This window comes from Pteropus medius, unplaced genomic scaffold (genome assembly GCF_902729225.1).
Source record: "Pteropus medius unplaced genomic scaffold, Ma_sr-lr_union100, whole genome shotgun sequence".
NCBI lineage: Eukaryota > Metazoa > Chordata > Mammalia > Chiroptera > Pteropodidae > Pteropus > Pteropus medius.
Window position 1 is genome coordinate 11035338 of NW_024342473.1, and position 24352 is coordinate 11059689.

The window sequence follows — 24352 nt, forward strand, 5'->3', positions numbered from 1 at the left end:
TTTTTTTTTTTAAGAAAATCCTCAAAAAGTAAGTAAACCATTTAGAAATTCTGATCATTTTGTGTCCTAGCAGCAAATAAAAATCATCAAGAGAACTCACTTACAGCCTTGAGCGATATTTTCTAAAACAAAACACAAAAAACCTGGAGTACTTAACTATTCTGTTATTGATTCGCTGTGGTTTGCAAGGTAATGTTGAATAACAATAAATGTAGGGAAGCCTGAAATACATTTTCTATGGTGGTGAACGGTGTGGCCTGTGTTTTCCGAGGCAGTGTTGCTGGTTACGCACACAATGAATAACTAAGGGGGCACATTTCATCTGGTTACCAATAAGCCGGCCGCCTTACGAAACTAAAGCCCATTTTCCCTGTTCAGGACAGTTATTCAGTTAACAAGCTTGCCTCTTCTGGTGGTCATGCTCGGGTTTACAAGGAGGTTTGGAGTCAATCAAATTCAATATCCATACACTGAGAGGCTTCGACGTGCCCAGTTCTATAACTGGTTTTAGAGCCTGAGGACTTCCCTCGGCACATTCATGGCTTATCAGTTCCTCTCGGAAAATAACAAAACTTCGACTATTTAAAGTCTACCCTAATTATTGATCCAAGAGCAAAGTGGTCATACTGTTTCAAACTTGGACATTTATATGCCACATTATCAATCAGTGTACTTATTTAGGGAAACAGCCTGTTTTTAAAACTAGAGGCACTTTACATATCAACAGGTCACTATAATTTGATACCCTTATTTAAGACTAAAAATCTGGAAGTTAAACTAACACTCGAACACTTTACCCTCAGCTAGTCCCTCAGGCCTCTATTCCAGTCAATTTTCCGGTATTTTAGACTTAATGCTAACAAGCTTAGTATCTGGTTTCCCAATATAAAGCGTAAGAGATATGGTCAAATGGAAGAGAAAGAAGGAGGGCTGTTGGAGGAATAAGGACAGGAGTAAGAAGTGACACTTATTAGCAAGAGTACACAACAAAAACAAAACCAAAAAGCTAGCTTGGGGTCAAGCAGTGTAGGGACAAATAGCCCTACACATATTAGGAGACACTGGTAGAGTAGAATACAGCAAATGGACAGTGTTTATAATGATGAGCTAAAGAAAAGAATTTAAGAAAGCTAAATCCTGATACACATAATCTGTTTCAGAGGACAGGGAAGTGTATATCAGTAGACCTCTTATCTGTAATCTTTCTTAAAAAGTTTTGGTTTTAAAAAGAATAAATTTCAGTTATCTGAACAATTTCCTCGTATGGAACAGCTCGTTCACCATTGATGCTGAATAAAAAGTGTGCTGTCCTGTGAGTTTAAGAATGTCCGTATTAAACAGGGTGGAGGGTCTCACTCCGCCCAGCTGCCTTTCTGCAGAAAGTGTGATGTCACGGGGGAGACAAACCTTCAGACCCTCTGAATTCAGGAAAGACATATGGGGCCACTTAGGGCCCAAGTTTACCTTGGCTTCCTTTGCAGAGAGTTTGATTACTTCTGAGATTTATGGTCAAAGTAGAAGGAAAAAAGAAATGCCTCACAGAGCAGATTTACAACCTCATCCTGTTTTTTTTTTTTCTTTTCTAATAACATTAGGGATGACATCCCATGGCAGAATCTTGGAATGACTGCAGAGTGACTTGGGAACTCAGTGGGAAGTTTTATATTTTGGGGTTTGGAACATTTTGTACTTGCAAAGGTCAGGCAGGAAAGGACCAGGGAAATGAGCCGGGGAGATGGTCAGAGAGTGAGTGTCAGCTGGTTTAATTTTCTGTGTCAACTCTGAAAATTAGATAAACAATGACAAACCTGGCTTTTTAAATGAACTTGTCACTTCTGGTTTTCTTGACACAGGGTAACATTTTTCAAGTCCTCGAAGCCCGAAAGACAGATTTAACCCCTGAGAGGTTTGCCTTAGTGTTCTAAGTCCTACATCTGAAAACAAAAGATTTAGTCCAACACTGTAACCCTTAAAAGAATAACTGTCTTTGAAACTTAAATACTCTTTTCCTAATAATTAAGTGGACTTTGCCTAGCGCCAAAATGTCCATCTTTTTGCAGGACAGTCACAGCAACTTCCGATTTTTTTCTTTCCATCATCTTTTTGGCTCCTCACACAAACTCGACCCTTCAACATGGTCCTTTATCTTTCAACCACTGTTCTAATCAATATTGCCCGCCTCGAGCAGGTACTGGTTCTCCTCATATCAACTCAGGTGAGCACAGACTCTGTGGTTATGAAGGCGTGGGATGTAACTGCCCTGAATTTCATATGCTTTGTATTATTTTAAGTCTTTATTTCGGCCAAGTCATGCTCCGTGGTGGTGAGGATAACAGATCAATCTTTTGGAATAGCTGCCCTAATTGGCTTTGCTATAAGGATATTTATTCAAAGATAACCCAGTTTGAATATGTTGATTTAGAGAGAAACAGATATATTTACAGATATCAGCATCTGAGTAGGGTTTTTCATTCTACAAAGTGATTTCAAGGTTGATATCTAATTCAAGTGTCACGACCACCCCCAGAAGTAGCTGGATAGCTTTACTGTTATTACCTCCAATTTGTGGATTTGAAAACTAGGTTAGGAGAATTGATTTGGCTAAGGTAGAGTTGGGATTTAAACTGGACATCAGCTCCAAAGCCTGTGTCTTTTGTTATGGTAATAACAGCGATGAAACGGCCAACTGAGACCACCTACCCTGTGCTGGGTACTGATTAGGTGTTTTCATTTTTATTATTTCATACAATCTCCGGCCCTGTCAGAGGTAGACTTTAGCCTATTTCACAAAAAAGGACATTGAGCTCCAAGTTGGTCAGGGCTGTGCTACAGGCTGAAGTCTCAGGGCTGGCTACAGCCCAGGTTCTTGGACCTCATGTTGTCACTCTTTCCTCCCTCTTTTCAACTGGGAGAAGCAACCCCCTGCCTGACAAAGCACAGGTGCCATGGTCTGCCCTGGATAAAAGCATGGAAGAGGTGATTTAAAGCCCTCCGATACCATTCTCTGCCACATCCCTAAATTCTGATGCCCTTTTCTCCTTCTTGGTGTAGAGGAGTCTCCTTTTCCAAAGCGTCCCAACCTTCAAAATCAGCTCTCTTGCCAGCAAATTGTTGAGAAGAAAATCTGATTAAACGACGAACAGGAAGGTAGGAGTGACTAATGAGAGCACTGGGGCTGTGTGCATTTGAAGAGGAGTACTTCTCTGATCTCTTCCCAGCTGCATCTCTGATCTCTTATGTGCTCAGAGTTCCTGGTGTGAGGGGCTCCTGTGAGCCTGTGGATTTCATGCTCCACAGTGCAGCCTTACCCGCTAGTTCTGTGAACTCTGTCTTCTGTAAAATCAGGAGAGCAGCACAAACCTCACAAAAAGGCTGTGTGAGAAATTCCTGGCACAAAGATTATCATGGAAACAGTCCTGTAGTCATAACTATCAATGGCCTAAACTTGGCAGTACTTACGCTCCTTTTCTAAGGGCATTTTTATAAAACCTAACGCATGTTTAGTGCCAAGTGTGGAAGACACTGGACCAGCTCTCCTGACAGCTGCACACTGTGTGGGTGGCTGGGCAGTAGGGAATCAGGGGCTTTGCTCTCCAATGTATTAAGGACCCTCACCACTCATTGAGCAGCCCCTCCCATAAGCCTCAGGCTTAAGATCCAGCTTGCTCCCTCATTTAAAATAAGAATAGGCAGTCTTCTCTGGGTTCAGAATTCCGTGTAACTAAAACACAAAATAGAAAAAAGGCATCCCAACTGTTGCATTCGTGCACAGCCTATAGACGAGACGGCAGTGCCCTCAGACAGCATTTCAAATACAGTTTATTAGTGTGTGATATGAAAAGGGTATTTTTATTGCATGATATAATGCAATGGGACCTTGGGCGCTCTGTGGAAAGACCTCACACTCAGAAGTGTAATGAACCCATAGTCCCAAAAACATTATACTGTACATTAACCTATCATTAATGGCACATTAGGGCTAGGGGCATTGCACGCTTGCTGGTCAGGGCTCCATCAGGACAGTAGTGAGAAAACCACACAGTCTTCCCAGGCTTAAAACAAATAGAGAAAATAAATATTCCTGATGTCTACAGGCAGCTTTAAAGGAAGTTCAATCCCAGCTCCGCGTTGTAATTTCTAAGCCTGCTTTTTTAAGAGAGAGAGGCACAACTAAACAAAAGAAGAAAATGGTCCTCTTGTAGTTTACCCTCTGCTATTGGCTATGCAACCTCAATGCTGTCGCAGCAAGGTCACGAGCAGATGGGCACCCTTGGTAGTGTAAAATCTGCCACAGACTAGAGAGGCAGAAAGGGCCTTGGAGATTGTGTGTCTACCTCCCTCGCTTTCTAGGTAGGGCAATCAAGGTTCAAAATGATGGAAGAGGAGACAACCTGTCCAACAGAAAAATGGGCAAAGTATGTGAAAAAATTACAAAGGGCCAATAAACATAAAAAAAAGTGTTTGACTTTATCCTTTATAAAAGAATGCAAATTAAAACAACTAGATATCATTTACCACTGATCAGATTGGCAAAAATTAAAGTCTGATAATTTAGCATCAGAAGAGGCGAGTGGATATGGCATTCTCATATTCCGAATACAAAGATGGATACAGATAGAGATGGTCACTGACCATCTTAATAGCAAAGATCTGCAAATGGTCACAATGTTCTATGATAGAGTCATGGTTAATAAATACATCACATCCATATTATGCAATGCCCTACAGCCATTAAAAAGAATGAGGTAGACTTTTATGTGATATGGAAAGATCTCAAAAATATATTAAGTGAAAAAGCAAGGTGTAGAAAATAACATTTAAAATTCTAGACGGACACACAACTACTATTAGCAGTGCTTAACTGTGGAGTGTGGGGCTGGGGCCATGGGCGGAAGGGTGAAAGGAGACTAACTTATTGTATCTCCTTCTCTGCTATTTGAATGTTTAACCATAATTTAAAAACTAATTTTAGATAATAAATGATGAGGGCAGGAGCAAACATTTTGGGGAACCTCTTATTTTCCAACTACTGTGTTTGTTAAATGCTTCTTGTGTATCGTCTGGAGTTTTACAAAAACAGAAACAGTAAGTTGGACATCATTATCCCCTTTCTACAAAGTGGGAACTGAAGTTTCAAGGGGCAAAATAATTTATTCAAGGTGACCTTCTTACCTATCTACCTTCAGTAATGAAACAGAGTGTTTGTAAAATACAGACATTCTTTCCAAACTCTGAGGCAGCCCAGGGACACCTTCCTGGGGACAGCTTGCCTAACCCTGCAGTGATAGAGGATGTGAGGGAGAAGGCAAGACAAAAGGCTGAAGGTTGACTATGAACGAGGTCGAATCGAATTTCTGGAAATATGTCCATACCTCCAACGGGGAGGGGGCCTAGGGACCCATGGCTACGCGCTGTTCAAACTTGGCAACCAGGGCTCAAACACATGAAGGGAAGTATTTCCCTAATTAAAAATAAATCAACTTCAAAGGAGACCCAGTTGAGTTCCATGGAGAGGAGCTGCTTCACACCAGCAGAATCGCAAGGTGAGAGTGGGGGCCGGAAGCATCCGGGCGGCCCCATGCCTAAGGACTGTCTGTGCCAAATCTCTTGTCGCTGCAGAAAGTTTGCTCTCTGTTTTCCCATTCCCCCCCATTCTTCCCAATAAAAGAGTCTTGTGAATTTTGGATAACAGACTTTACAGTGACATTTGAAAATGCTAGATTTTATTTGTCCTAGGGTCTGCCAGCACATACTGTAATTAAAATGTTGATTAGTAAACAGTTTAAATATATGACAGACAATGCAGTTTAAGCCTACAGTTAGGTCAATATGTGATTTAGATTTGCCATTTAAAAAATCTCATTTAAATTTTGCATACATTAATCACTACCACACTTCAAGGTTCTGATATCCACCTGACTACAATATTAAAATAAAACTTGCTGCCCCAGGGAAATCCTACTTATTCTTAATTGTTTCGAGGCTTTGATGGGCTTTTAATCTAAGATTAATTTATGCAATTTTAAATAACTCTTCTTATGATTAATAAGCTTGAAAATTAAAAGGAGTCTAAAGCAATTATAATGAGCATTTGGTCATAACCTCATTAGAAGAAGGAGTGAAGGATACAGCTCTGGAATTCTTACAAGACTACAATTTAAGGTTACTTTTAGAGAAGTCAAACATAGTTCCTGAAATTGCAAAGGCAGGTTAGGAAAGGTCAGTGTTAAAATGACGGCTAGCTAGATTAGCATACTAATGATTTTCCCTGATAGTGACAGAAAGGACACTGAAAAGAAGATGCAAAAGAGAGACAAATGACATGCTGCCAAGAAGCTACAGGCTCTGAATTCTGTTTCCTATTCTTTTGGCTGGAGACGTTCGTGGAATTTCAGAAAGAGCCAGAGGGTTAGGACATCTTTATTCATAGGTCGGTTTTGGCCAGAAAGTCTGGTTCACGTAGAGCAGGCAGAGATCAGTCCCTTGCGTCTCCTCTGCCCTCGTGTACCCACTGCCCTGCTCAAGGCCCAACAACAGTGCATTGCAGCTGCAGTCCTCTCCGGTGGTGTGCAAAGCCCTTCCAGGTCATGGATCCGCTCCACCCAGCTAACTTTACCCCTTTCATGTCCAGGGGTCTTCTTTCCTCACTGTCCCATTTCCTCTGGTCTTGGCTTGTGCTCTTTTCTGGAACACCTTCCCTCTTGTTACAGTGATGATGATAATAATGGTTACCATTTATTGAGCACTTATTTATGCCAGACACCATGCTAAATAAGCATGTAACATACCTTTATCTCATTTAAATTACCTACTTAGTGAGACTCCATTATTATAGGTAAGGAACCTGAGCCTGAAGAGGGTCGATGACATGTTTGAAGATCAGTAGCTAGAAAAGAGGGGGTGGAGGGATGGGAGGAACTGTTTCTGCTGAGCTATCACTTTGTAATTCACGTATTCAGACAAATTCTAACAATCTTACAGGTCCAGCTGGGGCCGAGCTGCCTCCATGACCACTAAGCTCCCCAGCCAGCTTTCCCTTGAGCTCTTGCACTGTGCAAGTCAGCAGCACACAGACTTGCCTTCTCTAAATATGTCTAGTCTGTCCCCTTAGGACCTGGATGTTTCTTGTATTCCTTTTGAAATTATCACAGCACTTCACAGATGCAGACAACAAATAGCTGTTGATTGACTGTTCTACAATAATTCCCTCCAACAAGACACTTGTTACGTTACCAGTAACAGAGGACAGATACAAAAAGTTAAGGTTTTCTGGGGAGGAATAACCCAGAGGTCCATCCATCCCTAAAAAATTACCAATTCCTTGGACACTAGCTGCAAACATCCAACATATAACATATACTTTACTCAAAGTCACATTAAGCTCCACTGAACATATCTGGCTTCCAAGAAGCTACTAGTAAGAAATGCCCAGCTAAGAACATTAGACAAGTGAGAAAATTATGACCCAAGGATGCTGAATGATTTGGTACTCCACACATCCAGCACTTTACAGTTACAAACACACTTTCAAACATTCTATCTTTTGAAACACAACCATTCAAGGTTGGTATCACCTACCCCCATTTTACAGATGAAAAAGCTGAGGCTCAGATAAGTAACTGCTGATTACCCAGTTAAAGGCAGAGGATGTATTTGAAATCATGTCTTCTGATCAATGCTCTCTCCAGTTTATAATGTTGTTTCTCGTCTCATGTTCACAATAGATTCATTTTCAAGTTATAGAGCCTATCGTCAGTCTCCAGACTTCACATACAGAGGAGAGAATATGCCCAGCCAGTTGTCTGGACAAAAGCCTTTCATCTCTCCAGTTCTCCCATCATGGTTGCAGAAATGAGCGAGGTCATGGCTCCATGCCTGTGCTCCTACTCTTCCAAGTCCCCGAATGCCTGTGCTGGCGTGGACACCTGCGGGCTGTCCTCCTGGCCTCAGTCTTCCTTCTGTCTTCCTGATGGATCCTGATCTCTGTTTGGCTTCCCATTCTGTGTGACCCGACTACTCTGTTCACGTGTCTCTTAAGGCGTTGGCCAATTTGGCTTCTACTCTGCTTATATTTTCCCCAGTTTTATTGAGATACGATTGACATATAGTACTGTTTTAGGTGTACAGCATAATGATTTGACTCAGATATACTGTGAAGTGATTACCACATAAGTTTAGTACATCCATCATCTTATATAGATAGAAAAGAAAAGAAAAAGAAAAAAAATCCTTTTTTTCCTTGTGATGAGAACTCAGGATTTGCTTTCAACTTTCAAATATACCACATAGCAGGGTTAACTATAGCCATCTGGTACGATATATCGCCAGTACTTATTTATAACAAAGTTGGGATGTTTTGATCACCTTCATCCAATTCCCTCTCCCCTCACCTCTGCCTCTGGTAACTACAAATCTTTTGCTGAGTGGTTTTATTTATTTTTGATAGATTCCACCTATGAGTGAGATCACATAGTTGTTGTCTTTCTCTGATTTACTTAACTTAGCATAATGTCCTCAAAGTCCATTCATGCTGTCTCTAATGGCAGGACTTCCTTCTTCTTTCGTATGGCTGGATAACAGTTCACTGTGTATATCTCACAACTTCTTTATCCATTCATCCACTGATAGACACTTACGTTGTTTCCCTATCTTGGCTATTATGAATAGTGATGCTATGAATGTGGGAGTGCAGGTATCTTTTCAACACAGTGTTTTCATTTCCTTCGGATGTATTTCTAGAAGTGGAATTGCTGGATCATATGGTAGAGTTCTATTCAAAATTAAAATAATTCTTTAATTTTTTTTTTTCTAATTTTTTTTGAGGAAACTCCATACTGTTTTCCATAGTGGCTATATCAGTTTACAACACCACCGACAGTGCATGAGGGTTTCCTTTTCTCCATAACTTCACCAACACTTGTTATTCGAGTTTTTGATGATAGGCATTTTGATAGGTGTAAGGCGATATCTCATTGTGGTTTTGCTTTGCATTTCCCTTATGATTACTGATGTTGAGCACCTTTCATACCTGTTGGCCATTCGTATGTTTTCTTTGGGAAAATATTTACTTAGGTCCATTACGCACTTTTAATTAGATTTATTTATTTAATTTCGCTATTGAGTTGTATGAGTTCTTTATATATTTTGGATATTCATTCCTTATCAGATATGTAGCTTGAAAATATTTTTTCGCATTCCATAGGTTGTCCTTCATTTAGTTCTTTTTATACATTCAAAAGAGATTATTGCATAGCTACTTGGTGCCATGTATCATGCCAGCTGCAGGGAGTCAGTGGTTATATAAAGGTTTTCCTTCCTCACCACACTTGCCCTCCTGGAGGGCGAGATTAGTGTCTGACCAGCCTCTGTATTCCCTATAGCTGTGCAACTCAAGTAGTTGGTCTGGAACTGCTGGCTACTGGTTTGCAATGAGATAAGGAGCTATGCCGCCATGTACATCGGCACACAGCTTCCTTCATTGAGCAAGTTTTGCTACAAAAAAAGTCATCTACATTAAAAAGAACGCTTTGAGACACATTTGATTTATATTCTGGCACGAACTCCTGGTATTCAAGAAACAGTTCAGATACTACCACTAGTCTATGGTCCATATTTGAGTAGCACTAAACTAAACCACCTAGCAATATATTCTGCACACAGAATGTGCTCAGTAAAGTTTGCTGGGTTAAAAGAAATCTCTCTCAAACTCAGGAAACAATATCTCTTGGAAATTGCTCATTTCCATAACCATGATGGTAGAATGGGAAAGTAGAAAAGATCTGTGGATAGATAAATGGCATGACATACTGCATCCTCAGTTTTTGCAGCAAGTTGACAAAACCAAAAAAACAATAATAACACCAATTCTCACAGCTTCCTCTCAGATAACCAACTAACAGACCAGGTAGAAACTGCTAGTTATTACTTTCTTCTTGTTTGGTTTGTCTGCACCGAGGATCGTAGGGAGTGAGTTGAGCAATCATCCCAGAGGGGCATCTTGGCTTTACAAGCACAAACCACTGAAATGCTATTTGTATTTAATATTATTTTTGATTGCAGGAAATAGTTTGACTTAACTGAAATTCTTGCAACCACAATAATCTCCTGGCCACTACGCACCAATATGTACAGCTTTGGTACATATTTGGTACAGAACGGTCCTGTGTTCTTCTTGGCTGTATGACTCCAGGCAAGTCAATAAACCTCTCTGAGCCCCAGATAACACATCAGTAAAATGGGAATAAGAAAAATCCTTGTAGTGATTGTGTGAAGGTCAAATGAGATAACTATTTGAATGAACTCTATAAACTCATGTGTTTAATTTCTTTCTCTACAATAAATCTATTTTTTTTTTTAAGGTTAAAGAATAGAAGCCTTTCTGAATTTATCTGTAGCTCCAAGTTGCATGCAGTTATTACTCCCAATTTCTTTCAAGTAAGTTCAGAGAAAATAAGTTATAGCATGGATTTTTGGCTAGTGTGAATATTGGAGGGTCTGGTACTTTTCCTTATGATCCAAGCTGTGTTTCACGTTGTGCAGAAAGTAATACACTCACATATATACCTAAATGTTTTGTGAGGCCTGGCTCACTTGTTAACCCATTCACAAAGTCTCTACAGAAAACTCTGGCTGGAAGAAATCTGGAGAAATGAGTTCTCCGGAACTAATTTTACCTGTTAAAAATTCATATATTTCAATTTAATAACTATTTATTGAACATTCTATTTGGGGCTAGGGACCAGGCTAGATGCTAAAGCGACAAAGATAAATGTGATCTCATCTTCTAGGAACTCGTGGTCTTATTTATGGACTGTTACCAGTCATGCAAACAAGTCACTGCCACAAAGTGTGAAACGTGTACTCACAATTTTCCAGGAGGAAAAATGACATACAACAGGAAAACATCAACCCCACTGAAGCGCACCTGGGAAAGCTTCATCAAGGCTGTGCCAGTGGGTCCTGTAGGCTGAGTAGGAGTTCACCCCATGGATGTGAGGAAAGGGCACTCTTGGCCGAGGAAACAGCACAAGCAAAGACATGACCATGAGAGAATGCCTCACGCGTTTGCGGACTGTTAGAATGGGAGAGCACAGGGTGCGCATAAAGGAGTGCCACGAAGTGAAGGGGGCAGGTGAAGGTGAGGGATGGTCTTCGCAAGTCTCACGTTCTATCCTGTGCTTGGCTGTTTATATCCTCATCTTCCTTGCTAGACTGTAAACTGGTTGAGGTTGGGACTCAGGGCGTCCTTGGCATCGGGCAGGATGCACAGAGCTCAACAAATAAAAATGGTGAGTGCATACCGAAATGCACATTATGATGCTCAAAGCATGCTCTCTCCTATCTCGCAACATTACGAAAGGCTGAAATAGTAACCTGCATCAGACATGCAGTAGGTTATATAATTCAGCCAGCCCCCTAAAAGCTACCCTTACACCTTACTTTGGTACTTAACCCACTTTCCAGATGATGCGGCATTGCGGTCTGCACAGGAGAGCTGGAAATCCACAGGCAGGAAGGAGAATGAGCTCAGCCAAAACTCTGCTGACCTCCCTGACAGGTGGAGGAAAAGCTTGTCTTGAAGAAAGTACTTTCCAGCCTCAGGCCCTGCATACACCAGCATTCCAGGGTGGCCGATTGGCCTTCCTGAGAGTTAGAGAGAGAGTATTCCAGAGGCAAGGCTGTAGCTTAAAAAAAAAAAAAAAAATCATGTTTAATTTAAAAATTAGAAACTGGAGCAGGCTGTGAGCACAGGGGTTGATTGAAACAAAATTTAAATTCCTGTCAAGCCCATTTAAACATGGGGGCCCTTCATAGACAATTAGCTGCTCCCTGTGAATGCTGAATAAACTCAGGCCTGGTCACTGTGAGAAGAGAGGCGCCTACTGTGAGGCACTGAAAAAAAAATTAACTAAAATCAGGCTGTATGAAATATTTAGCCTTCCAGTATATCACAGGGGTTTGAAAGTGTAAACAAGACAAAAATCGATTCCTTGGTGCCCTCAAATCAATCCCCCAAAATGGTTAGGGCATCTGTTTCTGCTAAATTTTGTTTACATCGGCAGATTTGCCTTAATTGCAGTTGTTTATCTCTCATTGTCCCTGGGGCCCTAATCTCCCGATTACTAATACTTAACACTCATTTCACATCTAAAGCTACTTCTAATCCTCAACAGGTTTTGGGGGCTCTTAAAATTATTGAAACCGCAGAGGCGGGAGACACAGGCTCTTTGTGAAAGGAACATTTTCTTATCTACTACCAGCTGGGCCCAATCATCACCAGGGATGGCGACAACAAAGGTGCTAAAAGGCTCTTCCACAATGACTGCTGCTCCACTGGGGATTCAGAGGATAAAAAAGAGCTTTGATGGAAAAATCTGAACAAGAGGCTAAAGCAGTCCAGCCAAATAAAGTTACTGTCATAATCAAATGCTGTCAATCACCATGAAAATCCAATTAAAAACGTTTCAGCACAGCCCTCTTAAGTGGAAAAATGTACCCTATTTATACAAATTTTTGTCAACTCCACACCAATCCCACAATTAGAAAGTCCTGCTATTAATTGAATCCCCCTCCCCCCCAAGTTTAAAAAGAGATGCAGGCCATTCAGAAGCCTTTTGAGGGAGCTGAAACACACACACACAGGCTATTGGTATACAATTAAGAGTTAATCGGGTTACATTTGAAAATTCCATTTTTATTTGTGTCAAGGGAACCTTTGCACGAATAAATGAATGGTACCTATTCTCCTACTTCAGAATCAGTGACCATTTATATTAAGAGAACAGAGAAACGGTAAACCAGGATACTGGAAAGAACTAGTCCATGCTCTGGCAAATGTCTCTCAGTAGACCAAGGCCTAATGTTTAATTCTAATCTTGAAAATTAAATAGAGAACAGAAGGCCCAAATGTCTCTACTGCCTTTCTGCAGTCTCCAAATGGCCAAATGAACCTCAAATTATCTGCAGGCAGACCTGGCCCCCCAAATAACTGTGAATCTACAAAAGGCCTCACTGAAACCACAAGACTTGAGATTCCCCAAAGGTCTCTCTCAAAACTGCTACAAATTAAAAAGCAAACAACCCATTAAACAAATCCAGCTGGTTACAACTGTAACTAGGAGGCTTCTAAGATTTTTCCAGCCCTTGAAATTCCTGGTTAGACTCATTAATTATTGATAAGAATTGCATCTATTTATTGGCGTGTACTCACAGGAAAACAAGTTTGCTGCCTTCAACAGTAATTCCCAAATCAGAGCCCAGGCTTCAAGATCCTTTTCTAGTTCCCCCACAAACGGCTAACTGTCTCTAGTCTTCTTCAACCTAATCCTTCATTCCCCAGAGCTGGGGTGGTGGGGGTGGGGGTGGCGGCGGCATGCATCTGATATGCTGCTAGATAAAGACCTTGGGGTCCCCTGCCATCAATCTAACCAGGCAGAGATGGTGCTGGCCAGGTGGTCCCTTCTAGATCTTGGCTCTCTAATGACCTTCTGATTTGGAATTAACTGTTGGAGGTGAATTCTCCAGTGGTGAGAACCAAAGACCACAGGTGCTGCCGAGCAACACCGGCCTAACACCTTCTTGCTCGCCCCATGTTCTGATTGGTCAGGCCCATGCTGTACTGATTGATAAATACTTTAAATATTATCCCTGTAGACACAGCGACATCCTAGAAATTCCTTTATTTTGGAGCCAAATTATTTTACCCAGATGGCCTCGCCTAGCAGGAAGTCAAATAAAAACATTTAATCATGCACTCTGGTATGGTCATCCTAACTTAGACTGAATATCACAATTTCCAGAGGTTGCTTCTTCTTTGGTCAGTTTCCTCAACTTTACTCTGTGAGTTCCTGGAGGACAAGTGACATTCTTGTTTGTCTTTATCTGTTCAATGTCTAGTATGATTTTTTTTTTTTGAAATGGATTAGTGAGTGGTACATGGAAAGAGTAATCAGTAGTAATTTCTCTTATTTAGATCAGAGACCTCACTTGGATGACTGTAGTATAGGACCAACTTAGGCACTGAGTTAAAAAATCATGATCCACCTTCATGGAACTTACAATTTAGTTGGACAAAAAAGGCGTTACACCAGTGAGTTTTCACCTCTAGTGGTGCCTTATAATTACCTGGAGAGCTTTCAAGAAAAAAAGGACCTGGTCCCGATTCTTTAATCTGGGCTGGGATCTAGACTTTTTTCCTTTCTTCTTTTTTTAAAGCCACTCAGATGGTTCCAATGAGTTGCCAGGGTTAGGAACCACTGTATTACACGAACCCACTTGTGAGTGAATATAAGATGAATATGTAATTTATGTAATGAAGTGCTGTTCGAAGTTAGATACAATATGTTCTGGAGGGCTTCAGAGAAGGGAGCAGGCACTGTGGAGGAGAGGGGTGGGGAAAAGCTGAAGGAGGAGGATGGATACCTTCAAGGACGGGGGAGAGGAGGGCATTCTAGGCTGAGGCTACCACCTCAATAACAGAAACTGCCAGTGAGCTACTGAGTAGCATCAAACGAGGAACTAATGAACAACACACCTCAAAGACCCAGCTTAGCCTCCTTTGACTGTGGCACAAAACTGAAGAGCGATCCGATCAATCCACTTTACTGCATTCAAGATAACCAAACTGCTCCTGTGGTCAAGGCTACACAGCCTCATTGTGCCTTGAAACATGATGCTGGGATGATGACAGTCAGGCCAGAAAAACAAGAAAGAAGTATTGCAGGCAGGAGTTCAAAAAACCCGCAATCTTAAACAGGCAAATCATCCCCATATTAAGAGACTTGACTTGACTGATGGAGGAAAAAAGTTATCCTTAACTGGGAAATTAAAACTGTCAGATCACCATGATCAAGGAATGACAGATTTTATCTATCTGTGTATCTCTTGCTATGTGCATGGACATAAATACACACGCACACATTTATCTGCTAAAGTCTCATGAAAAGATTAAGCAGTCACGTCTATGGAAAAACAAAGCTTGTTTTCTGGGGTTATAATCTCTCTGTTCTTGCTGAAGTGCTAACGTGTCATCAAAAATTCAAATTAAAGCTGTCTGATTTAGTGCGATCTCGAGCATCCAGTCAATGATTCTGCCATTGTAATTACGTGCAATTAAAAAGCTAAAATCAACTTCTTACTAGTAGATTCCTATTTATCAGCAGACATAAACAGATGATTTTAATGGCCTTCAGAACTTGAAAATAATAAAAAATAATCATTATGCGATTGTCAACTGGACCCTATGTGCAGCCCCTAAGCTTCTGTGATGCCTTTTATGCCTGAAGGGAATATTTAGTTGAAGTTACAATCTCAGCCAGGGTTTCTCCCTGCAATTTCTGGGTGCCTTAGCTGATGAGCTGATTTGCATCTCCAAATGAATAACCAAAAGCAAAAATGTCTTTAAGAGTGGGTGACCAGTCACACACACGAGTCTGGCCCTAACAGTCTATTTTAAAACACACTCTATATGACACAGGCAATAGCTAATGTAGTCAACTACAACCAAATTAATAATTGCTTATTAAACCATTATTACTACCTTAAAAAGCTTAGATTGCAAGCGCAGTGGTCCATGAGCACCAAGCAAGAGACCTGCAGAAACATGCCTGTCCTCATATTTGTGCTTAGGACACACACAGACCCTGAATTAAAATAAACCGAAACTCATCTTTGCTCTTTTTAGCAGAATGTGGTGATAATGTTGAACTTTATCTGAGCCCTGTGCTCCCAGAAAGCGGTGACAGGTGAGAAATCTCCCCACTCTTTTGTTAACCACGAAGGCCCACCCTGCTCTTACAGAGATAAGATCTTTTTCCTTCCTTCCTCATGACTGGCTGATGACTTCCTTATTTACCTGCCTCCATAACCTTGGCTCCCACCTTTTCTCTGAGACATTCCTCATTAATAAATGTTCTCTCTATTGCAATAGCCTGAATAAAATCATTTCCTAATTGTACAGTGTATTTTGTCTTTCACAGTGGTCAAAGGGTTTGGGTCTAATAATGGTGAACAAAGCCGTTTGATGTAAACCTAAGTCACCCTGGAATTTGGGTGGACAGACAAAAATCTAATGTGGCAATTTCTCCAATTTCTAAAAGGGACCATGCAGATGCCCAATTTACCATTAACCAAATTATCTTAAAATGTAATTATAATCAGTTTTGGATAAGCAGAAAAGCTACCAGTGACGATTTAATTTAGAGGAGTTAAACAAGTTAACATCTCTTTCCAACTAATTAAATGTTTAAACAGATTTTTCTGGAGCAGTTTGGTGTTTATTAGCCCCCAAACAACACCACCTTGTATATGTGAAGCCTTCTCTGAGAAATGAGATGTCTTCAAGTTTGCAGCTGCTGGGATTTAGAAAGTAAAAAAACCCCAAAACATGAGTTCGATTGTAACTGACACCCCTCCCCCCAAGACCCACACCTGCCTCATGTATTTCCAGTACCACTATTTACTTGCTTTCTAAGTGAAATGTCAAATTTCAACTGCAAACTGCACCGTGTTTCTTCTTAGGGGCCTGAATCGAAAACCAAACTTGAAGAAATGCTAAATGAGGACACCCTGCTCTCGCATGTACAAGAAAATGCACAAAATAATAAGGCATTATTAGAATCTAAGGAGAAAACTCATGTTTTTAAACAATTACTAAAGCAGTATAATAATAGCATAAAGACAATTTCTGCGCCAGCTTGTTTCTCTGAAATTCTCTCTGCCACTGAACAGCTAGAACAGATAATAACTATTAGTAAATCAAACTCCTCTGCAATATCCAGCTGTGCCTCACGCATTTACATACAGATAGAATGGGTATATGTTTTTAATATGTATGTGATACGTACTTCTACCATAGCCAACGTGCATGCTACAAAGGCGGAGGAGAAGGGGAATCGGATCAGCATGAGATAATAAAGTGGCCTAGATAAAGTATTAACCAGCGATTGATCTCAAACCGGGTGCTGCTTCTTCTGACCTGATTACTTACTATGCATAGATTCCATTAAATAGAGCTTAGACATGGAGAGCTTCTGGAAATACTCTAAATGCATAGGAGGATCTATAGCACTCTGAACCCAAATCGTAACTGCAGAGGTATCCATGGCTCACACCCTCCCTGCTGGAGTCAAGGCCCACAGTCAGAATAGGCTGGGAGGTTAAAGGGCCACTTAACAGCTGGTGGGAAGCCCTACTGAGTCCCGCAGTGTGGGCCTTTCCCTTCCCTCCCCCACGCCAAGCAATGGGAAGGGAGTGAATGCCTCCCTCCCAAGCTGCTGGTCTGGTCCTAGCCTCACAGCTCTAACTAACCGAATGGGAAGGTAGCAAGGGAGCTTAACAATCATTCAGGGTCATGGTCTCCTTTGAAAAACTGATGACAGCCCGGAATCCCTCTTTTCAGAAAAAAATGCAAATCCCCACATGCTTGCACGATTTGGGATGTAATTTCAGGGGCTCTAACAGACTTCTTGAAGTCACAGACCTGAGGTCAAGGATTGCTGATCTAGTCCATCCCCTTCCGTTTGCAGATGATGACACGGAAGTGGGGAGGGAACAGGGAGCTGCTAAGGGAAGGGAAGTGTGGAGGCTTTCCCTGCTAAGTCACAGCCTGACCTTAGCTACAAAAGAATCCTAAAGGAAGATTAACTCTGGAGAAAGAATTCTTTGTGGTTTACACAAGCAAACTGTCTATATAATAATGCTTCTCATCATATCCCTTTTTTAAAAAAAGCATTTAAATGTATAATTTGAATAGCAAAACCAGACTCACACTTCACCTCCATGCTCCCATCTCAGGTTGTCTCTGTCCCTGAGTTTAGGGGTCTGATTTTTATTATTTTGCTTACTTCAACCTTGTTGACATGTGGGGAAAATTTCTCTACCATCTTTGCATTATTATCCTCCCCTCCCTTGTTATAGTCTCACCGATCCTTTCTGATTGGCTGTTTTGGTTTTTTTTTTCTTTATATGAGCTGTGATACCTCTGCTTGCTTGTCTAAAGCCTACTGAACATTCTGTCTGTCACTTCCACAGAGTATCTACAGCCTGGAAATTTTTTTCTAAGTTTGTTTGACCCAGGTCACATAGCTGGGGCAGCACAGACATAGGTCTTTCCTGCAATATACATCACGGTGATTTAAAAGTGGGTTGTTTCATAAGGGAATCTTCATCATAGGAGCAGAGAGAGGGTGTGTTTGGCAGGAGGTGGGAGGATGCGTTCCTCTCTGGTTGTATTTGCATGCTGAATGTTCATAGCTGCCTGCTTGACTGGTTTTGCTTTGCTGGGTTTAAAGCTGACTCCTGATCTGTGCAAAAGCTCTTAAAGAAGTAAAGAAAGGTCAGCTCTTCCCAAGGAGGAAGGACTTCTCTATACTTGAATGGGAGTCCACTCAAGAAAAAAGGTGTGGGTGGGTGTGCTGCTTCTGTGTCAGGTCAGAGTTTTCAGGCCTGGACACTACGGTTCCTTCTCTAAGTAATGGAGTTTCTGAACAGACTGCTCAGCTGATGAATATGTTGCCTATCTGAACTGCACCTTTGTGGGTATGGGTCTCCATGAGGCCAATGTCAAAGGGAGACCTGTTTCAGCAGGTACCAGAGGTTTCACATTGCTCTGAAAGGTCTGGGGGTTCGACACACTCATGCTTTGCCCGGCCTGTCTCTTTTGCCTGGGATGTCCCCTTGAAAACTCTCTCCTAAAATTCAATCCCTCCTCCAAAGTCCCTTTTCAAATTCTACTTTCTCCATGTAGCTTTTCTCCATTTCTCCAGATGGAATCCCACAGCACTCTGCTGTTCTTTTATACCAGTTATTTTATTCTAGTTATTTGTATACTTGTTGTATCTCCTGCAAGACTGTACGCACCGAGCTTACTCTTTGCATCTTCTGCTGAGTCTGGCACAGGACTTTGCACACAACGGTCTATAAACACCTGCTGAATTCAATTGTTTATCTGGTTCTGAGACCTCCTGAGATGATGTGGATGCTGATGATGAAACTTTTGAGCAAATTCTTTATGTAGCTTAATGGCTACTGCCAGAAAAGGGCACCAGCTCATGTGGACCTTGGCTTCCCCAAAATGTGAGCGCTGAGGGAATGTCTTGCTCCAGCTTTAAAATACTTCCACTTCGAACATAAAAGCTGATAACCATCTTAGGAACCACACAGTGTACATAGAATTAAGTAGCTAAAAAACTAAATGAGTTCCAACACTGGGATTTTAATGGCCTCAAGCGTCTGAACTTGAGTTGTACATTTCATCTTTAAGCCTGACATGGTCAAAGATGGCAAAGATGATGATTTTAAGACTTGCGTGTTCTGGATATAAGGTGACTCCAACAAATAAAAAGACAAAAACCACCTGGGTGCCCACTTTGCGAAGGCCCACCCCTCCCTGCAGTTTGGTTTACTTAAGCTGAGACTTGCTGCGTTCACCGGTGGTCGGGGCCACGTCGGAATCCATTTAAGAGCTCCCTGGTGGTAAATCTGTAACTCTCAGTATTTCCACCCAACCCACCTCTGATTTTCTTAACTTTGATTTGGAAAATGCAGGCCTGTAGGGAAACCTCGACAATCCTGCAGGCCTCACAGACAATGCGGCGCAAGCCGGGCAGACCACGCTGATACCCTGCTGCTTGGGAGATAAACTGCTCTTGCTGTGAAAGGCAGGCCTTCACCCACAAATACACTCTCCAGTTTGTTCGTGCATTCCAGAGGATGCTTTCAAATAGGTTGTAGGCGGAAAGGAAAAAGAAAAAATTAAAGCAATTAATATGCTAGAAAGAATAAAGAGACAGCTTCCTTAAGACTGGGTCCTTAGGATGTGACTCAGGTTCCTCAAGCCAGACACAATCCACTTTCTTTCCTATCCCCTACTGGGCCCAATATTTAGCCAAAGGAAGGCAGGGCTCAACCTCTTGGACCACAGGAGCCTTACATGCACTCATTGTTTCCTGCCTCCTCACTGAGCCCTTCCTAAGCCAGGGGGAACCTCACCATTGCTATATCGGAGGGAATCCATTCATTTAACTCAAACTGTGAGTAGTACTAGAAAGAATGTTAAATTAAGTATAGGATAGTGCTTCCTGTGACTAAATTTTTCATGTATTTTACTGATTTATTGATATTTATTAATTAAAAATGTGAGACAACACTCACCAGGGTATATAGTTATAAACAGATATATCGAAATAGTATTCCTTATCTCTCTCTCTTTACAGACACACACACACACAACTTGCTTCCAAGGCACTGAAAATACTCACCCTTACTTTGTTTTTATGACTTGCCACCCTGGAGTGGTGTTCCTTACCAACACATATGTGTGTATACTTTTATAGGTGTATGTACCATCTGTAGATGTTTTATTTATAAGTAGCCAAGTCATTGCAGTGTCAAAACATGCATTTACAAACATATCTGCTTTATGAAACCCTATTCCTTTGTTTTAATAGCTGAGCTATCCAACCATAGCATAATAATGTACAAGGTAAATGTGTCTCCATTTCTAGAACCTGTTCCAAGTTTTCTCAGACGTGACTAAGCAAGAATTTCCCAACTATCAAAGAGACACCCCGCCCCCCGCCCCCAATAAAAGGCCAGTTTATTCTAGACATGAAACCTGCACAGCTACAAATCACAGAGGTTTTAGGGGTAAACTTTCTTTAACTTGAAACTACCCCCCAAAATCGAGATTTTGCTCCAGATGTATCAAGGAGAAAACTACCTTCTTGAAAGCACTCACGATGCCAAAGGGAGAGGGACTACTATTTTATTTTGATGAAATCTGTATTATACAGAAGTTTGAGTGCTTCGAGTGTTTATTAGGATGAAATACAAAGGATGAAAACCTCTGAATGAACCAGTATCTGTAAAATGCTTATTGTTTTAAAGTGGTAGAAGAAAATTGGTTGGAATTTGCTCTGACTGCAGTAATCTAAAGATCGGGAATGGCACGCAAAACATTAGAAAGAGTAGACTATAATTATTATTTACTAATGCTGGATTCTAATGTTATTCTAACAGCTTGTGCATTGTCAAATCAACAATCTGCACTAAATAAATGACCATTTGGGAATTGTTAGGGAGCGTCTCTGTTCCTCTCCCTGCTTGACTAAAAACTGTCATTTGCAATCAAAGAAAGCAGGCTTGGAGCTGAGAACACAGCACCAGCAGCCTTAGAGTTGTCTCTTTCTGAGGAAAGACCAAAGATTCTCATTAACTTGATCTTTTGCAGCCAACCTAATTTCATTTTACATGAATCTAAGAGGACTCCATGCCACATTCAGAATTTCCTGTAGGATCGCACTAAAAACTTAACATGTGGACTATCTTTTTTTTTGTTACCAATCCTCTGCGTTCTGAGAAGCTGTAATGACAAATAATGATGAGGAGAAGCCTAGATTAATTTGTGTCTCTTGAGGGGAAGGCAAAGGAAAAGAGTTCTGCATTAAATTTCAAAAATGGTGGTGGGTTTTTAAAAGGTAAAAACTACTATTTGAGTATATGAGCTTCAAAAACACCCTCCCAAATTAAGTAATACTGGTGCCTCTCCAGAGCCTGTGGATGTTTTAAATTCCACTGTGGTCCTTTTATCTGAATGTTAAGCATAAATATATAATTGGAGAATTCCCATGTAACTAAAAAAATGTTACTTACCATCAATTCTTCAGGTGCTGGCCTTTCTTTTGGCTGTTTTCGCATGCTGCAAGAGAAAAAAGAAACTGCCTATTATCTACATCATCTGTAACTTTGTGCGGTAATTTCCACCACTGACTATTTCCCCTGGAATTGGAATGTTTTCAAAATTCACCCTGTTCAATTCTGCTCTAAGTACAGGCACAGCTTGTTTCATTGCACTTCGCTTTATTGCGCTTCACAGATGTTGCTTTTTTCACAAATTGAAGGCAAGACCCCCCACTAGCCGAAAGATTATGACTCACTTTATTGCTATGTTTGCTTTATTAGAGAGGTCTGGAACCAAACACACAATATCTTTGATGTATGCTTGTATTGGCGTATATTCCCGCTCGTTTCATTTGGCCTTTAATCAAATTTTGGGAGATCTCACGAATCAGAAAAACAAAGACTTTTTTTTTTTTTTTTTGGAGTTAGTCTTGCAATACAGATAAAGAATAAATTTCAATTTATCCTAATTCTACTTTTGAAACTAATGTGAAAAAAACGCAGCAATATTCTCTTCCTGATTCAGTTGTCAATGTATTTCAAACTTAAACTTAGGGAACGATATATTCCTTTTTCGGCGATTGGTATAAGACAATAAAAGGAAACATGACTATCAGATCAAATGAGAAAACAACTCATTTTTCCATTATTGCTCCGAATAACAATATATGAGATCAGGAATTTAGATAATGCTACAAAATTACAAACAGGTTATTATTACATTATCTTGACTTTCATTTATTTTGGCTTCAAGCTGATAATTCATTAAACAGCTCTGGTAAAGTCTGTTCTAGCGGCTTAAAGAATCACATTTCTCACGTAAAATAATTTGTGTCTTATATGCAAAAGGTGTAATTAATAGCTGTGGCATGTACTCAGGTACATCACAAAGCACCCACACACGGGACTGAGGTGACTGTATTTATACGAAACTCAGTGTGGGACGAAGTCATGAAGTGAGACTGCTGCTTCTATTACTTGGAAAATCACACAGATGCTTTTTCTTTATATAAGGCGACTTCTAACCAGCAAGAAGAAAACTCTTCATACAATCTCTGCATTTGCTGACAGTTTCTTTTTTTTTTTTTAAGAGAGCTTTAATGATCATTTGGTAAACAAGACCCATAGTTATGAACCATTAATGAAATCAAGGACATTTGCCTTCGCTATAAATAACCATATGCACCTCTCAAATACTGCATCCATTAGCAAGTAATTCAAGCTGTCTCGCCAGTGGAGTTGGTAACAGTCCTAATCTGACATTCCAAAGTAGCTGTATCTCTTGGGAAAACAAGACTATTACCCACTATCATTTCTGTTTCGGCTTGACATCTGTGGAAATTTCGATGCAGGTTATCCCTCCCCGTGTCACCATAAAACTTTTATATAACAGCTGATTAATTTTTTGGACGGGAGGAAGGTAAAACCTTTATCTGCTTTTCTCCATGTCTGCCCAGAAGTAGCCCCACCCCCAGGTTGGTCTCAGACCACACAGTGAGATAATTGTGGCGGTCCAGTCACAAATCCAACATCTCCGGAGCCAGTGATGCCCAAACCAGGTGCTCCAGCAAGCTTAGGAACCGCACGGCCTGTTTTTCAATTTCCGCGTTTTGAAATGGGGCATTCCCATGATGTGCTTTTGAGTGTTTCTAGGAATTCCATGTAAGGAAAAATTAAGAAGGATTAATACATATTTCTGAATAATGGCTCTAATATTATTAATGCGCTCAGGATTCCCAGGTTTAACCAATATGTATGCTTTTTTCCTAACATGGCATGCTTTGGGTATTAAATGTTCGCAGAGTGTAGTTTTTAAAAGCTACAAAATATTATGTATTTTAAATAAAAATAGAGTTAATAAAATTTTAAAAGTCGAGGGAAAAACTTCTCTACATATTTTTCTATGGGATATAAACTGTATGAGACATTTTTACTAAGAGGTAACACATCACACTTAGTCAAAAGGTGCTAAAGCCTGACATTTATATTAAGGAACATTTCTTGGCTTCATTTTACCATAATCATCAGATGGATCAAGGGAGAGGAGGGGAAGGGGAGAGTGTACAACCATTTCGCTTTAGCGAGAACTCCTGGTCGCACCATTTTGTGGCACCGCAGGAACGAAGGGGTTGTTTTCCACCAGTGGATACGACTCTGAAGGGGTGAGGAGATGGGGAATTCGACGGAGGAGGGAAAGGTAAGTGAAGGTAGTTATGAAGGAGCCCCAGCATGTGCAGAACAGCTTCTAGCTGGTTCTGTCTCCCGTTCTGCATGGTCATTCCTCTGCTCCCAATTGCCCTCTCTCTCTGTGCTGCGGTGAGGGAGAGGACACAAGGAGGGCAGCAGAGCGACTGGGCCTTCCAAGGCCACACGAGTGCTGCCAAACGAATGGGGGAGAGGTGGATGATGTGAAAGGGCTAACAAAAGAAAAACTCGTTCGACTGGGAGGAAAAACGCAGAAGGCTGGAAAAGAACCCTTGGCAGAAAAATGCCTGCTTCCTCAGGTGTAAAATGACAAGGGGCTGCCTGGGGACTCTGAGGGCCCTTATGATTTAAATCCTGTGGTTTCCCTCAGTTCTTTAATGGTTAAAGAGGGCCTAACAGAACTATTTTTCCATAGGTCTTTCAAACATCGAAATTCATTGAAATGGGACACCAGTATTGTGTTTAAAAT

General features: G+C 40.9%; 1 protein-coding gene across 8 annotated transcripts in view; it reads right to left on the reverse strand.

Annotated features, from left to right (window-relative positions):
* Positions 1–24352, reverse strand: part of MAP2K5 (mitogen-activated protein kinase kinase 5) — a 235931-nt gene that overhangs the window by 13205 nt on the left and 198374 nt on the right. For all 8 annotated transcript variants that reach the window (XM_039865210.1, XM_039865221.1, XM_039865213.1 and 5 more), the window contains one exon: positions 21652–21697. In XM_039865210.1, the coding sequence (XP_039721144.1) occupies positions 21652–21697 (46 nt within the window). The remainder of the gene's footprint in view (positions 1–21651; positions 21698–24352) is intronic.